Source organism: Etheostoma cragini, chromosome 19 (assembly GCF_013103735.1).
Source record: "Etheostoma cragini isolate CJK2018 chromosome 19, CSU_Ecrag_1.0, whole genome shotgun sequence".
Taxonomy (NCBI): Eukaryota; Metazoa; Chordata; class Actinopteri; order Perciformes; family Percidae; genus Etheostoma; species Etheostoma cragini.
Genome location: NC_048425.1, coordinates 15,399,183 through 15,417,563, shown reverse-complemented (window position 1 = coordinate 15,417,563; position 18,381 = coordinate 15,399,183). Strand labels below are relative to the sequence as shown.

General features: G+C 40.6%; 1 protein-coding gene and 1 long non-coding RNA gene across 2 annotated transcripts; both read right to left on the bottom strand.

The window, feature by feature from the left end:
* Positions 1-1,646: 1,646 nt before the first annotated feature.
* On the bottom strand, positions 1,647-7,687 carry LOC117934925. Its single transcript, XR_004654623.1, has 3 exons — positions 7,677-7,687; positions 5,522-5,530; positions 1,647-1,781 (listed from the first exon to the last, which is right to left on the bottom strand). It is a non-coding gene; the product is annotated as an uncharacterized LOC117934925 (long non-coding RNA).
* A 6,972-nt stretch (positions 7,688-14,659) lies between these two features.
* LOC117934971 (alpha-2 adrenergic receptor) lies at positions 14,660-16,934 on the bottom strand. The gene has a single exon (XM_034856998.1). It carries the CDS (start codon positions 16,605-16,607, stop codon positions 15,303-15,305), a length of 1,305 nt encoding a protein of 434 aa, XP_034712889.1. The 5' UTR covers positions 16,608-16,934; the 3' UTR covers positions 14,660-15,302.
* Between the last annotated feature and the right edge of the window lie 1,447 nt (positions 16,935-18,381).

Sequence of the window (18,381 nt, the reverse complement as noted above, 5' to 3'; positions counted from 1 at the left end):
ACTTGTGCTTGGGGATTTGTTGCTTTCTTCACGGGAGTCCTCCAATAAATTGCAATTGATGTTGTAATTATTCTTTGAGATTTATTCAAAGAACAGCCTTAGGAGAATGGAAATTATATAATTATTACCTAATGTAGTTTTCTTTCTTGCGCATAATGGCTGAGATTATACAGGTGAGAACCTGTATCTTAGATATCTAATTAACACTTTCAGTGCGTCGTTCGAACACAAGGTGGGTAAAGACATTATGGAATAGGTATTATTCAGTCTAATCCTCTTTTACAAGACATTTATCAAAAGAAAAAATCAGGGCAAGGTCGTTTTAATCTCATTACATTTAACCAGAAATCACCTTGGCTTTGGCAGAATTTGTACAAAAAAATGGGTCTCAGACATCAAAAGCCTCCTGCAATAAACACAGCTGTCACCGCACAGAAGTTTGGCTTTTCATTCAATGATTCATCACAGTGTGCAGGTGGAGCCCTTAGTGTGAACACACAAGACAAGGCAGAAAGATGTACATCCCATTTCAGAACTGAGACTACAAAAGCTGGATAGGATAGGTATGCAATGAAAAGACGGAAACCTTTTCATTGTTGACTGACTGATCAAGGGTCTACATCCATTTTTTGTCTTTTAATGGATTCGGAAATACAATTGTTATCTCCGCTGCCTTCTGCCGCAGCGTGGGAGAAATGAGGAAATGCAGCACAAAGAATTACTGGAGATTCGGGGACTTTGAGAGGCTGGGATTCTTTTTGAAATGGTTAAAAAAATTCTGTGCACATGTCCAGTATGAAAGAGGGTGAATTAGATCCGAACTAATCTCCGGGTGACATTTCAGTTGCATGAGTATGACGTGACAGCCACATGCTGATGAGACCATTTCTGACCTAACAGATGCTTTAAAACAAAAGGCACATAGCATCTCAGTTGGTAAGACTTGTGCATGACGGTCTTCTTCTCCATCTTCTTTAGCTTTTGTCCATCTCCTTTGGTTACCAAGAGACAGCAGCATGAAGGACTGAACACTGACAGTCACATATTGGCAGACTTCTAACTTTGGAGTGAGTCACCTTCCGACCCCTGCAAACTCTCCCTGACACTTTCTTCCTGAGAGTTTGGGCTTTCATTCTCCATCTGTGTTGTTTTTTAAAAACTTTTGTCCATTTTTTCCACAAGCCAAAGGATATTTGCAAACTGAGGGTGTTCTTACACTGTCTTCAATAATGTCACAACTATAGATGTCTTGTAGAAGATAGAAATGAATATTTTACCAGAGGAGGTTTTCATGGTGCATCTACATTGGCCTGGTGTAAAACTAGATGTGATTTAATGCATACAAAAAGTCAGCTTGGCAACAAATGTTGCTTGAGAATGTTCTTTTTATAGACACTCTCTTGCAGAATAAAACTTGTAACTTTTTTGCATGAACAAATATTTATATGCAAATTGCATGTTTTAAAGGCTCAACAAAATTTGGCAGGTGATTAAAAAAATAAAGTATAGTGTCATAGTATCAATCACTCTATCACTCAATCACTCATTTTATTAGTGTCATTTTGGTCCTGAGTTGAATTTACCAGATAAAGGTCTATGGACCAAAATGTTGTGATCTATATCATTTCAAGTACTTTTTCTTTAGAGTGCCCATATTATGAAAAAAATCCCTTTTTCTGGGATTTAAGGTGTTATTTTGTGTCTTTGGACACAAACACACATAAACTTTGAGAAAAACCATCCATGCTGTTATGAGTGAGATACAGGATTCTGAATGTGTCCTGTCCACCAGGTACAGCAGGAACGTCTCGGGTATCGACCGGTTTCTACATTGAATCCCACCAAGGGCGAGACCCTCTTTGATTTTCTTTTTTTATTATAACGATATAAGTGAAAGAGAAAATTATATTTCTCAATTGCACAAATCCTTCATTAGAACATTTGAAAAACTACCTAAGAGAATCTAGGTATTTAACTATTGCATTTTCAACAGGAAACACACTTTTTAAGGTGCACAATCTCCACCTCCAACATTTTCAAACACAATTCTACACAAGACGTGACAGTATGTTATCAGAACTCAGTATAAATAAACACTATATACATATGTCAAAAATATATACAATCATACAAATGTCTTAAGAGCAGAGAGCAACAATAACAAAGTATTAAAAATATAAAAATAAAATATGGAATAAATGTTCTAAACAGCACAAATCCTTCTTAACACAAATGTGAAGACACTAAAGTGAATCTATTGCACTAAGAACCCTATGGTGTTTACTGAAAATGAAACCACACAAAGGTATTCTGGTACAACCTCAAAATACAATTATGAACCTGAAAATGAGCAGAACATGGGCACTTTAAACATTTTGTATGACAGACTTGACGTCTGTTTGTATAGAGTCAACTCTAACTTGAATTGAATATTTAGTCATTGTGTCCTGTATGTCTTTTCCATACTTTCCATACAGAAAAGGTGCAAAATTAAGACAGCCCTGCACTGACATCGTGATAGTGCTTATGAACTGCAATAGAAGAGTGGACAAAGCAACCGGAACTAAAGCTATTTATTACATTACTTATAATGTAGCTTTTGACCACGTTAAACAGGCTTCACCAGCAGGTTAGGTTTGTTGTGTTGTCATGAGCTGTGGATGTTTAAACTCTGCATGATTCAGAGCATATCCAAGATTCCTTGTCCATTTTGTCTTAAAAGATGAATTTTGAGATTTTTTTTTTTTTTGTCAACTGTTCAGTCTGTGGGGAACCAGAGGGTCGCTGGTTCAAGTCCCCGTACGGACCGAGGTACAGAGGTGCACTGGTCGTTGGAGAGATGTGAGTTACAGAGGAATTATTGCCAAGGTGCTCTTGAGCAAGGCACCAACCCCCCTCCCCCAACCACTTAGATAGCTTGCTCAGCAGTCACATCCCGCACACTCTGACATCTCTCCATTTGTGCATGTATAGGACCTGAGTATGTATTTAAGGCCAGTGGGGATCTTTAAAGAGTATTAAAAAGTTTTAATAATATATATACTATGTATATAATTTTAATAATTATAATTTAGTCTTCAACCCAGAAACTTGTTACATAATGCTAGGCTCTGCTGATTTCCCTGATGACCTGGTCTCTAATATTCAATTTGGGCCGGAGCAGTTGATTCAGCTGTAAAAAATAGAAGCTCAACGCTCAGACGCCTGTGTACTGCAGGATGAGGCATGAGCCACTCCATTAACTTAAAACCCAGACATGGCCCGAGCTGAGTACCCATTAATGCCGAAGGCGGTGCTGGGAAAAAATGCCATATCAATAATTCTTCTGTAGTCCCATCTGACTTAAGACCTCGCTTGCCAGTTCATTTGCTGCTATCTGAATGATGATGTGAGAAAATTACCGCTGTCGTCACAAAATGTTGGAAATAATCCTGGATTAATAGAGAGCACACAGAAGTCAACAGTTGATAAAGAGTCAACAAGGAAATTCATACCATGATATAATTGGGTCCTTAAACAAACATTAAGTTTCAGGCAAATTTCATTTGGCTGACACATGAAAAACTAATTGTGAAGGGCTTGAGGGCTCGTGTGTTACTTCAATACTTACCCTTTTTGTTTCTTGGACTGGCAAAAAGTGGCACACCAAAGCCAAATCGCTGGGCCTGCAGGTGCTGAAACGAATCCAGTGATCAAATTGCAAACACTGTGTGCCAGCCATAGATCCACTTAGTCAGCTGTGGCAGGATGAGGCTTCTCTCCCTGGGTGGGGGACGGAGAGAAAGAGGCCCGGCAGAAACAGCAGTGGGAAGCCCATTACCACTGTTCAAACAGTTTTTGCAGAGATGAGAGGCCACCGCGGCTCATCTATCAACGCTTTTGTTCACATGAAAAAAAAAGTCATGTCACAGTGGTTATTCTGGTATGAAGTTGTTAAACATGAAAAAGGAGCTACTTTAGAACACTGAGTCAAAGTTTTCAAAGTTGAATCTTGTGCTGCGTCCCATTTCTCTCCTCCTCCTCGCAAGACTTTTAGCAAAAACCACATATCACAACTTATTTTTTGGAAGGTGAGTCATCCAATTTCCCCTAGTGCAACCTAAACCTAAAAACCTAAAATTAGTTAAAAAAACAAATTACTCAGTTATGTTGTGTAACATAATAGTTTAAATGCTGTTCAAAAATACTTCACCACATTCACAGTGATGTAATTCTGGAGGAGAAACACAAAATCGCCTCATTCTATTTTAAAAGGGAACACCACCTCAATGAAGAATACCAATTATGTTATGTCTATGGCCTGGGCCTCTCTCAAAGTCTCAGACGTGTGAGTTCATTAAGTGGAAAGTCTGGAGCTGCTCCATAGATAATTATTATTTTTAATACCCAAATGAGCTTTATTCTATTGAAGTGTCCTCAGTTATAAAGTAGAAAATGTTCCTATATACTTTACAATCCTTCCCCAGAGGCTCTGTGCAACAGTTCTTTTTTGCATCACAAATTTGAGTTTCAGCATTTTAGCTCTGGAATTTGGGAGAGAGTTGTGTCATGTGTACAAATATTTTCTACTGTCTTAAACCACAGGAATAACTTGTGGAAAATGGGCTTAGTTCCTCTGTAATATTCAGTGTTTGACTACATTTTTGCCAACGATTTAAAGATATTTACCACGAAAGCTAACCCTAATGTTTCAGTTCATTTGGGTTAGTGCTTATTAGCAAATGTTAGCATGCTAACACTAAATCAGATGTAAAGAAACATTGGTAAACATTAGGCTTGCTTTCTATCAGCATTAGCATTGTCGTTGTGGTCATGCTAGCACCGCTTTGCTTAAATTCATCCTCAAAGAGCTGCTAGTATAGCTGTACACTTTTTATACAGTGGAACATTGTTTTCCCGTGTTTTGTCAGTATCAAATTGCTCGGCAATTATTTAAAATGCATGTTGCCTATTTTTTTTTTTTTTAATTTATATATTGCCTGCTGTGACTCCCTTTTGTACAGTATTTATATTTCTGTGTTAATGTTTTAATTATCTCTTTGAAGTGACTGATCTAGTTACCTCAAATCTTCTAACCATTTGTGCTACTAGAATTAATACAATCATTTCAGTTTTCCTCGGTTGTGGTCTCCCGTAACAGCTTGCAGTGGTAATGAACGAACTCTGACTTGGTGCAACTCTTTTAAGCCCATTTGTCTGTGGGAGAGAGGTTGTTACGTGTGAAACTAAAGTTCAACCAACAGGGAAAAGCCAATGGATATCCAGGGTACAGAGCAAGAGTGGTACTATGTTTCCAAGGGTCTGTGTCCGATAGTCTGGCAATCCAGTGTGGTGAGCTGGAATGGTGGAAGGCAGGAGTGAAGTGGCAGAAAGAGACAAATCAGGGCGAGCGAAAACACTGACGCTAAACACAACGGGTAGAGTCAGCAGCGAGACGAACATGGTGAAAGGTTGACGGGGTATTTGATGCAGAGGTGATTAGTGTAGATGAGCTGCAGCTGGAACCCTGACTCCTGCACACCAGGCTTCACTCCTGCAATTAAGGACAGACAGAGGGGAGGGGGGGGGGGGGGGGGGGGGGGGGGGGGGGGGGGGGGGGGGCTAGCTAGCAGCAGCCACAGCAGCAGGCCTGACAGGTCTGAGAATGGTTAAGTCTCTTAACGTGGTTGTTTCTATGATGTTCTCGTTCACTCTCGCTGCCCTCACGCGTCACCTCATGCAGCTTTAAAGGCGATGAGTGGTTAAGATTAACAAAGCGATCCATTGGCAGTTTCAGTGCAAAAATAGTAAAAATCCATAAGGTCACACATATTGGCTATTGCATGACTTGCAGGGCATGAGGATGTTGTATTTAATCAACATATGCCTATAAGTTAAATGTTGGTTCCTACAGTGGGCTTTACATTTGTGTTGATTTGTTTAATACTTATAACACATAAAACCTTTGCCTTATGAAATCATACCGCAAATGTAAATGACATCTTGTTTCTCTGTGCCCTCTCACACCCTGCACAAGTAATTATCAACAAATTCACATTGTGCCCTAAGGCTTTAAGTTCCAGGCTATAATTATATTTGTGAAATTGATTTGACAAAAAGGCCTTGCCACAGTGTAGGATGCTGTTACCATGGGACAATTACTCGTTATGTGTGATTGTATTTGAGCAGCGGTGGCTGGTTTTGCAGTAAAAGTTGCAGAAGAGTCAGCCTCAGCCATGCTGTTTGCCTCCATGTCTTCCCCGAGGCTGGATGAGCTTACTGAAGCAAACAAAACAATAAAAGTGACTTATGGGGTGTTAAGGTCTGCCTGTTCTTCTGTACCTCAGTGAACCCGAGATAATAAAAACAGTGCAGCCTAAATGAAGAGATAAATAACCTTGTGTTAGGTAGTCGGAGTGTGTACAGCTACGACTTTCTAGTTCAACAAGCCAATAAAACGCTTCTATGAAACTTAAATTGAAGATTGTACTTTTCTTGATTTCTCATGTCACTTTCTACCGATCTTGCATTACATATTGGAGGGAATTATTGCAACATTTAATCAAATGAAGCATTTTTTTTTTTATTTAGTCATCCAACAGTATGTAAAATAGTTCAAATGAGCGTCAGCTCACCCAGCTCCAAGAGTAAAATGCTACTTAAACATGAACGCATCAGCAAAGATGGATCAAACTTTGGACTTTTGATGCTTTAAGTACATTTTACCTGCTGCACTAATGCAAAATTTGTAACACTCTTCTGATTAAAATATTTTTTCCCTTCCTAGTCTGTTTGACAAATAAATGTATCTTACAGCGCATGTTTACCTGGAAGAATACTTAGTAAAATTTGTATCTATTATTTTACGCATACTGTACCATATTATATTTGCTTGCTTTCTATTTTTTGTATGTAATGAAATTAGTGCCTTAGGGACGGACACGCTAATGGTTTGGTTTTGGTTTGGTTGAAAACAACAAAAATATAGAATATCACTAGCCTTGTTGTTTAAAATGATTCAAATTGAAGAAACATGACTGTGATCTTCACGCTGGAATCGTTTGCACATTTTCCCACTTTTTGTACTGTCTGTACAATGCCAACACTTTGTGATTAACATAACACATTAAGTGCACTACATACATGTATATGCAGAAACCATACAGAACACCCGGGATTTGACTCCAGCTCCCGTTTGAAATACAATGCAAAAGTAAAGTTGAAAAAGAGATCCGAGGCAGGTGTTCTGTTTCTAGTTCTCGTTGTCGTATCCGTGCCGTCTGGCAGGACAGCCAGCTCAGCTGTGAGAGAGTTAGTGAGCAGCGACTGAGGTGCTCTCCATCATTGTGTCACAGCTCCACTCTGATGTATGATTGTCTGAAGTTAACAGATGGCATAATTCATAACACACTGAAATTTAGCTAGGCCTCCTGATGCTGGTTCAGCAACCTTGAGCGCATTACATCAAATAATGATCAAATGTTAAATAACAATAAGCATCATAAAAGACTGCATATTAACACGTTCAAAATGTAGGACTATTTTCTTTATTTTTATAGTCTAAAATGATTTTCATCCGTTTATGAGTAACTACCTACACACCCTTCTTCACACAGAAGATGCTTTGTAGATCATTTATAATATTACAATAATATTGTGTATTATTATATATTACTCGCATACACATATATTAAAACGTCTCCTGATCAAGTTTGTCTTCAACTTTTACTGCTGCATAGATTCTTAAGGCCTTGACACGCCATCCAATGTTAATAAACTAATAACCTCTATCGTGATATTTCATATAAAGACCAAATAGACCTCTCAGAACCAGCCGGGGAGGGGGACCGTTTGGTTAGCCATCTCCCATTGTCCACTATCTTCCTGGCGGGGGGTGAAGCAGAGGGACCGTAGGCTCCGTTTGGCTATGGCTAGGTATCATAGCAACGTTATCCGGTTTCCCTTGTTGAATGACGAATAGATGACCGCCACCTGCTGTTATGGAGAGTTCTTGCCTCTCACGCAGGTGCAGAACGTATGTAGTACTTGGCCGTTGTTTGTAGTCTCTGCGGTGTGTTCCAGTGCTATTATTGTAGCCACAAATAGCGCAGACGAGGGCCGTCAGCTTGGTGTGTCAGAGGGGCCTTTAAACCAAGTCTGCATTTGTACTTTGACTGTCCTCCCCTGAAAATGCCACCTCAAATCATTTGTTCATAGAGCAATTACAACGCATGTATTTACTACTGGCGCCACACACTAGTGTAGGGGGCAAAGCATGAAGTAGCTAAGGTGATGAATTAGGAGCCATAGGAGAGCCCAGTTCTGCGTAAGGATCCAGGTTGGTGTGGTGAATAGATTCAAACAAACACAGGTCCTTCACCCAGGAGACCTGGGTTCATGTCCTGTTTGAAAATAAAATGAAACAAACGAACAGAACTCAGTCATGTTTTGCGTCATGTGCGTTACAGGTAGTGAAGTAATGTCACTAACTAACCACAACCTTTAACTATTTTTGTGCCTAAACATAACCAAATTGCGACTGTTTCACAACATTTAAAACCAAAAGCGTTACCCTCTCTGGTTCAGACATGAGGACGGGAAACGCTCCTGTGGGTCGTATTTCCTGTGGGCGCTAATTTATAAAACCCTCCTATGGGTCATATTAAAGGGGAGGACTAAACAACCTTTATCATCTTATAGCTTGGAGGACTTGTTGGCTTTTAAGAATCCATGGTTTAAAGAGTGTAAAATCTAAGGTGAACTTTGAAATGTGCTGAATTGAACTTTTTATATTTTTTAAGCTCTCAGCCACCAAACAGCTCTTTCGGGATGGGATTTCTGTTGCAATCTCATGATAGCCGGCCGGTATTTCCCTACTGCCAGGGTCTGAGGTCTGGCAGGAAATTGGAGGTAGTCAGGTGTGACACCGTCATTGCCACAAAGGCTCTGACATCTTGCATATTTCGCACAATTTGCCAGGTTTAATGATGATGTGAGAAATCTCTTCTGCTTTTGATTGAAGTAAATTGAGGAGAGGTGAACATCCCTGCAATCTTACTCTCAAATAAGGATGCAAGTGTATCTAAAAAGCAACTGAAAAACACTATGCTAATTTATCAGAGTAGACCTCTTGACTTGTTACAACATGTGTCTTTAAAGGTGTATTCCTAATTAAAAGTTTACATGTAATAATGCATACCATCCAATAAAGCATTACCTAATGCATGCATGCACATTCTGTGGTAAACTTTGATCACATTGGGCCTTTGTTTTTGTGTACTTTCCAGTCAAAAGGGGATGGTGACATCTGCCTGAGAAAAGCTGTTGTAACACTCGAAGCTTTCACTCAGAAGGATATTCCTACAGCCCTAGTTGCTATTCATAGTAGTTATCAAAAAGACAGTCTTTAGTTCAGAGTTCATGGCTGTTTAATTAAAAAAAAACATTTTCTCGAAACAAATGCAAGCCAGCACAAGAGATGAATTGACAAAAATAATTCCATTTCTATTTAAACACATTTATCATATGATTATTTTAAAGAAGCTGTGAGGCCGATTTTCTGGAAGCAATAACATACCACCATGGATGGTCTGATGCTAGCTCAAGAATAAATCAAATGAGTCGTTTGAAGTCAAAGTAAAGCTGCACCATTAAACATCAAATGGGGGGGGGGGGGCAGTAGGTAGTTGGGAAGTTGGGAACCGGATTGAGCAAGGCATCAAACCCCCTCAGGTGCTCAGGGCACTAGCAGCCCAGTCAATCTGACATCTCTCCATTAGTGCATGTACAGGACCTGAGCATGCATGTGTAATAACAGAGTGTAAATTGTAATTTCCCCATAGGAGATCAATAAAGCGTATGAATTATTATTAAGTATTAATTATTTTTCAGTAATAAGGCGTCAAATGACGGCAATGGTATGAGTGCTGCTCCTAGTGACAAACCCAAGGAAAATTATCACCAAAATTGGCAGTTCCCATAAACGTTTTGGAGCTTTTAGTGTCTTTCAGCTCATTGTTTTGGTTTCACGGACTGCAGCTATTTGGTTCGCTTTCCCTGCTCTCATCAGCCTTATTTACAGAAGCAGGAGGCCGCTGTTTTTAGTGAAAAAACTCTAATAGGCTGTAGAGGTGGGAGTCACCAGAGGCTCCACGACACCCGCTGTATGTCACCATATATTATTGAGATTTTAAACCTATTGCTAGATGCGATATGTTGCAATTTATTACCTTTTTTCCGACTTCAAATCTGTTTAAAAATCTGTTTAAATAAAAACATTGTCATGTTTTTATTTAAACAGATACACTTCTCTTTTTTAGCCTCACCTCCGTTTTGACTGAAAAAGCAATTGATTTTATTATTCTAGTAACAAAAAGTTAAATTCTGATGTGAAATTTATGTATATACTGTAAATATAACAATACTTGGCGTACGTGTATTAATACAGTATTGCCACGGAAGATATTGTGATTCTATGCTGTATCACTTTTTTTTCCCAACCGCTAATAGACCCACTAAGCACTACCAACAAAAGTTGATGACAAGCTTGTGAACATAGCTGAGCATTTAGCAGCTAAGGGCTGACTCAGCCGTTGCGTTCCTAAGGGTTTCAAACCAGTCAAAGTTTTTTGAGCCGGCATCTAGAGGTCATCGGTGGAATAAAAGGGCCAAACAGCTTTCATACAAATAGCAGTATGGTTTGTTCCTCGTAGATCCAAGTGAGTTGCTTTGAATTATGCTAGTTGCTTTCTATTAATCATGTGTTATGCCTTTCAAAACCTATTTATAACAAGTGAAGCTGTGCAACCAAAACTGTCTAAAAAAGAAAGCCGTTCCCATGGTGATACCTTCCCCTTGATTTTTAAGCCAGGAAAGAAATGAACCACCTATCATTTTAAACAAATTGCTTTTTTTAGTGCTGACTTTTCATACCATGAGCAGGCTGGAGAGTTTTTTTAAGCCATACAACCCTGGTGAACCACAGAAAGCCGCAGAGGTTAATGTGCGACCTAATACATTTTATTCATCGAGGTGAAGAAGGCCCTGTCCTTACCAAATCTATAAATCTGTAAAAGGACATCGGGAGAACAGGACACCTAATCATCTTTCTTTGACCTTATGAGAAAAAATGTTTACCTTTTGGGTTAAAATGTTAAGGGATTTAGCACAATTTAATCATAGAGTGACACTTTCTTTTGGTTCTGACGGTGAGAAAAAGCAGAATTTTGGCTGTTGGTGCGTTTTGGCTAAATAAAACATACACAGACTGGTGACAGATATATTTGCCTGCCGTTTTCCATCAGCCACTATACACCTACCTGTTCATTCTCGTTATTCAAACAATTAGAAAGACTGGGATGCGGTGTTCTTTTTGGTGTTATAACAGCAGTTAGAACAACAGCAGATGGACTCTGAACACGTCACTCACAGCTTTTGGCTGTGCTCACCCACAGCAGAAAAGTAGGAGGAAAACAACATGAGTCTGCTATGGGGAACGCAGGTTCACCTCAGTCCTGCCCACAGTGGAGTATTAGAGTATGAGCCAGCCAGACCAACATCAAACCTGTTGTGCTGAAAGGTCCCCAAACACCCTGATACAAGCATGAACACTGTCCATTAGTGGGACTGAACCCTTTTTCAATCTGGATCCCATGATAAAATAAGTCCAAACTCACACTGCTGAGAGTGTAACATTGTTTGGGCTCATGCATATGTCAACAATCCCCTAATAGAGATCATGAGCTCTTATATAGTTAACAATCTGGTTGTCATTGTTTAATTTCTCCACAAAATTAAGATGTATAATTGCACAACACAGTAAAAACCACAACAATCTTGTAAAATATGGATGCTTGGTCAGGTGCCTTTGTCGTTGTTACTGACGCTAAAAAGACACTTTTAGCATCATACACCACACGCTTGGTCGGGACTATTGGCGTCCCTTTTGACGCACTTGGCCAGGACTATTGGCGTCCCTTTTGACATGGTTGGTTGGGACTATTGGCGTCCCTTTTGACGCGTTTAGTTGGGATTATTGGAGTCCCGTTTGACGCTGTTAGGTTAAGGGAAAGCTCGGGGCGGCCTCACACCCAGTAACCACCATGTTGGCTGAGTCTTGCAGAAGCCTGGGTTTGAATCTGACCTGCGGCCCTTTGTTGCGTGTCATCCCCCATCTCTCTCCCCCTTTTCTCCATCCATCCATCCATCTTTATCCACTTATCCGGTGTCGGGTCGCGGGGGCAGCAGCTCCAGTAGGGAGCCCCAAACTTCCCTTTCCCGAGCCGCATAAACCAGCTCCGAATGGGGGATCCCGAGGCGTTCCCAGGCCAGGTTGGAGATATAATCCCTCCACCTAGTCCTGGGTCTTTCCCGAGGCCTCCTCCCAGCTGGACGTGCCTGGAACACTTCCCTAGGGAGGCGCCCAGGAGGCCTCCTTACCAAATGCCCAAACCCCCTCAACTGGCCCCTTTTGATGCAAATGACCGGCGCTTTACCCTGCTACTCTCGGATGACTGATCTTCTCACCCTATGTCTAAGGTAGACGCAGCCCCCCCCCCCACCCCCCTCCTGGCTTCTTCTGGCTCAGCTCTCTTTTCATCACAATGATAAATGTTCATGTCTACCCATAAAAGAAAAAGCCACCAAAAAATTATCTCTCCAAAAAAAAGGAAAAGCTTGTGGGTGGGTTTACGGTTCTGTGACACGTGGAATTCACGGGCCGGTTGAACTAGAAAGTGGCTTCCCCGACACGCTGCAATAACGTGGTTAAGGACACACGCGGGACACGAACCCCGCTCTCCTGGGTCAAAGATCTATGTTTGACCCATCCCCCCCGACTAACCTCCCTACGTGGAATTTTCCCCTTACATACTATTAGCTGTGTAGATTGAATTACTACTTTATGTTATCACTATTGTTACTACTTCAACTTCGGTCTAGATGCTGCTCTCCCTGATACGCTGAAGGATGCCTTTGTGCTGGCCGCCACTGCCCAAACGTCCATGTGAGATCAGGTTGTGAAATCACGTTCATGGCTTTGCATAAATGGATAATTTCTCTTTTAAGCTGAAAAGTAAACTGCTGAGTTGGGTTTAATGAACGTGTTGAATGTTAATGGTGATTCATTTATACTTACTACACTAATCTAAACTAATCCACTGTACAATGAATTTGAATTCATCGCCTTAAAATTATAGCTGTTTGAGTACTTGGCCTCCATTAAAAAAAATTTGATAACTCTATGATTCCCACTTGAGCATTTTATGCACATCTGCGTGACAATCAAAGGGGCTTTTTATCGCAACATCACACAAAAGTTCACATTATAGGACGTCGTCTTTTATTTTTGAACAACAGCAGACAGTTTAAGCACAGGAATGATGTGTACTGCACTTTGCAAAACGTAAATTTGAAAACAAACGACAAACTTAACAGGGAGGTAGTTTCTTGAAATATAAAAATGCAAAAAAAAAATCCTTTTGTTCCATAATACTCTATGGTAAATTCATGGTCACAATAATTAGCTTATAGTCTGTAGTCAGCCCTTCTCAGTGCCGTCTTAAATCTTTACTCTGAAGTGATTAAATCTGCTGTTGTGCCTTGCCTTTGGTCATCTGTGTAATGACACTCAAAGCTGTGTGTGTGTGTGTGTGTGTGTGTGTGTGTGTGTGTGTGTGTGTGTGTGTGTGTGTGTTACGCAGAACTACAGCACAACACTGACGTCAAAAGGGGCCTTGAGATCGGGGTCGGCTTTATCCCCTAAACTCATAAGCAGGGTTTGAAATGTTGGGTAACACCCATCGCTTTCTTGCTAAGAGTTAAATGAGAAGATTGTTAATACTCTAATATCTGTACTGTGATATAGCTGGCGCTAGCAATAGGTTATCTTAGCTTAGCATAAAAGCTGTAAACCTGTAAACAGTTTAACAAAATCCACCTTGCTAAACACATTGTAGTAGTTAGAAATAGTTTTATAAGAAAAACAACGTTATGGCGTCCAAGACAAGCACATGACCGGCTGTAAAACAATAAATTGTTGTTTTTTGTGATTTGGTTTTCACATGGATTTAACAATATGGTATAGAGTGAGCTTTAGACATGCTATGAGGCTGATTTATGTTAGGAGGCAAGCTGTTGCCTCGTTTTTATTCTAAGCTAGGCTTACCAGCCGCGTGCTCCAGCTACATATTCACATATGTCTCTTCATCTAATTCGCAGCAAGAAAGCGAAAAACCTTTTTTTCTTAAAATGGCAGCTATTCTGTTAAACCTGCAGTGGGTAGAGAGCAGGATTTGAAGTTGAGGGAGACCTCTTTCTGCAGCCAGTGGTGGAAGAAGTATCCAGATCCTCTACTTAAGTAAAAGCACTAACACCACACTGTAAAAATACTCCGTTAGTTACAAATGTTATTTAAGTAAAGATATGTAAGTAGTATCAGGAAATGTACTTGGAGTATTACAAGTAATACTCCCCAATGCAGAAAATCCCACACAGTTTAGAAACAGGAAACAATCAAAACGTTCTGCCAATCAACTAAGTGTTTAATGCTCTGATCATTTCAGCTGGACTTGTAGGCCTGTAAATTGTTGGGTAGTTAAATTTATATTAAAACAATGTATTTTATAAACTACATGTGTTTTGTGTGCAAAACTCCTAACTTGTAAGTAACTAAAGCTGTCTCTCTATAATATAGAGGAGCAGAAGTAGAAATTGGCATGAAAAGAAAAGACTCAAGTAAAGTACAAGTACCTCAAATTTGTACTTCCTCAGGAAAAAGATCCCTTTGTCAAACTCAAGTCATAGAACCTTCAGTATTTCAGTTTTGTGCTTAGTTATGTTGCATATTTTGCATACATTGTTACCACTCAGAATTTGTTTTGCCAAGTAATATTCCATCCCAAAAATGAAAGAAAAGTATCAGCCATTGCACAGAGTGGAGGGAATTAAGGGGGGGGGGGGGGCTTAGAGCTAATTGCCCTGGGTCTCCAAGCAGAAAAATCCAGCCCATGTTTGAATCTTTTGTGAATGTGTAAAGAGCCTGACCAATGATGATGCACTATAAAACATTACAGCACACACAAGTAGGGATAAAAGAACGTGATGCTCACTATTCAGATTGTGAATGCCTGTAATGGAAACACTTTATATTGAAGCTTGTAGAGACACCCAGGACGTGGTCACACTGATGGTGTGCGCTGCCGTGAATTACAACAGGACAATGAGACATAACAGCGAGTAACAAGTGACAGTAATAGACAAAACAGGCTTCTTTTTCACTTTGATATTTCCTTTAAGATAGTCAGGGTGGCGCAGCAGCTCGGGATCTAAAAGGACTTTTTCCAAGACTTGCAGAGGATCTTCTGGAAGGCGTGCCTGAAGTCTCGGTTGAAGATGGTGTAGATGGCAGGGTTGAGGGAGCTGTTACAGTAGCCAATCCAGAAGAAGAATTTAAAGAGGGGGTCTGGGATCTTACAGGAGTCCCTGCACACACCGTACAGGCTGTAGCTGAAGAAAAAGGGGAACCAGCACAAAACAAACACCCCCATGACCACAGCCAGGACAAACGTAAACCTCTTTTCCCTCGCTTGAGAGACCTTTTTCCTGGCTAAAGAGCCCCGGCGACGTCTCCTCCTGGAGGCAAAGAGCTCCTTGGATTTGTTACTGACCCTGGAGATGCGAGTGGACTGTTTGGAGAGGGGGATTTTCTTTTGGCTAGCCTTCTTGGCTTTTTGGTGGTCCTCCTCCTGCTGGGGTTTGTGACCCTTGCCCTCTGAGGAGGAGCTCTCCTCCATGTCAGCATCCTCGGTCTGTTGGCCGAATGTGACGGTGCGTTGGCTGGGTGTAGGCGGACACTGACAGTGCCCGTTCTCTCTCTCTCCATGGAGAGGGGAGGTGGCTTTGCTCAGTCCATTCTCAGTTTGTTCAACACCATCTGGCCTGGGATTTTTACCCGACATGGTTCTGGTTCTGGTTTTGGCCACCTGGTATATTCTGATGTACACCAGCACCATAATTAAGCAAGGAGCGAAGAAGGACGCGATGCTGGAGGAGAGGATGTACCAAGTGTCATCATTCAGCTCGCACTGAGGCTGAGAGCTGATATCATTGTTGCTGTCTATAGATATGAGCGGCGGAGACGAGATGAAAGCAGATATAAGCCACACAATTACGATGATGCACTTGACGCGTTTGGGAGTCCGCTTCAGGTTGTACTCTACAGCCTGCGTAACGGACCAGTAGCGGTCCAGGCTTATTGCGCACAGATGAACAATAGACGAAGTGCAGAACAAAACATCCAAAGCCAGATAAATACCGCACCACACTTTTCCAAAATACCAGTAACCCATTAGTTCATTCGCCAGAGAAAACGGCATCACCAAAGTAGCTACCAGGATGTCCGCGGTGGCCAGAGACACCAGAAAAAGGTTCTGTGGGGCTTTCAGCGCCCTGCTCGTCAACACCGCGATAACCACCAGAATATTCCCAACAACCGTAAAGAGAATGAGAAAACTTACAAGGGCAGCAATGCTGGCTATGGCTGCTAAAGAATATCCACTGTCCAGACTCCAGGAGGTATTCAGATGGACGACCGTGAACGCATCCATTCCGCTGGCGTTAAATGAATTCATCCCGCCTGTGTGCACTTTATCTATACCCCGGAGTGGCTGGATTGTGCCATGAATTCACAGCCATCCATCTAATGTCTGAGGAGTGCATCAAAAAAGCGCAGCTCCGCGGCCAATTTACCAAAATGACACGGATACGAGGTTTCCACTTCACGGAGTCGTTAGGGGTCATCTGAAGCCAGTTGATCATATCTCAAGATAACTTATATAAATAAAAAATAATCCCCACCTGCGCCCTTTCATGGCGTTGTCGCGCGCCTCCTGATTGCCAGGAGTAGAGTTCCGTCCAGCCGCAGCTCTCCTTCTTCAGCACGGTGCGCTCTCGCTCCTAATGATGCCCCATGTGTTGTTATCATAAACTCACCCACCCCTGCCCCGCCCCCACCACGTAGCATTATTTTCATATTGCTGGGATATGATTAGGCTTGGGACAAGGCTTAGCCAAAATGATCTCAATTACTATATTATTAATAAGAAGTTGGTATTTTTGTGTTGTAAACAAGCATTCCCAAATTGTAGGCCTACGAGTCAAAATGAGGGAGAAATGAGTTTTCTCTTTCTCCTCCCTGTCGATAATGGTGAATAATTTAATCTTCAACTGTGCAATATTCTAGTAACACTGCAATAATCAACAATCCTGGCTTACATTAATAGCCTACTGAAATTATTTCTACTGCACAATTAATCCCATGTATTTTTTTGACATGTTTCATGTCTCTATTTTACACACACACACACACACATACACACACGTGTGTATATATATATACAGTGTGTGTGTATGTATATGTATATATCTACATGTCTATACACACACACACACACACACACACGTGTGCATATATATAAATTGTATATACACAGACACACACACACAGTAGGTGCTATACATTTTAGTGTAATATTCACAACATTTTTACTTATTTCTTCTATTTCGTTTTCGTTTGTAATCTGTTTACATAATTCTGGTTCTATTTTATTTCTTATTTTTATTTGTTCTTATAATTTTTCTTTTTATTTCTCCATATATAACAAACTGAAATACTTGTAGAAAGACGTGACAGACACATGCAGGGTTTCCTTTTGGAGTTGTGTGTGTTTACGTGGCAGCAGATGTAAGGAGGAGAGTGTGATGGGGGTGAGTGTAGAGAAGTTGAAGATGTGAGGCGTATTGTGGCTTTGGATTTGACCTCATCAGGCAAGATGTAAAATGGCTTTGCTAATCATATTTTCACAATACCATAGCTGTTCTTCACTGTGCGGAACAGCGCACTGCACATGCATTTGATGGAAGTCGAGTAGACATTTTTTATTTTCAACAGTCAATTGCTAAAAATGCCCTTGACGCCTGTTTCATTACAGAAATGTTCAAAATGGCATTTATGCTTAAGGTTGAATGCATGTGCTTTAAAATGTTTATTTTAACAAGCCTTAAATGAAGTGACTCTTCAATGGTTGATCTTTCGTGATCCCTGCAAATCTCAATTAATAGCATTAATCATTCAAACACATTTCATTTTCATTGAAGGTTATGCCTGAGGCAGAGGTATATTTGAGAAGATACAATATATTAAATGTGATCCTTGAAAACCCATGTTAGCAGATATTAAGACTTAGCTTACAATACAGTAATAGGAAAAAGACGCTGAAAATGTATAAAAAGGTTTCCCAGTTACACATTTCCATAAAAAATAAAATGATCAAGATCTCTGGGGAACAACCCAGTGTTACTATTCACATAAACAACTTTATAAAATAGGCATTGGCAGCACAATTA

Coding starts and splice junctions, on each gene's coding strand:
- LOC117934971 (XM_034856998.1), bottom strand. CDS start 16,607: ATGAATTCATTTAACGCCAGCGGAATGGATGCGTTCACGGTCGTCCAT.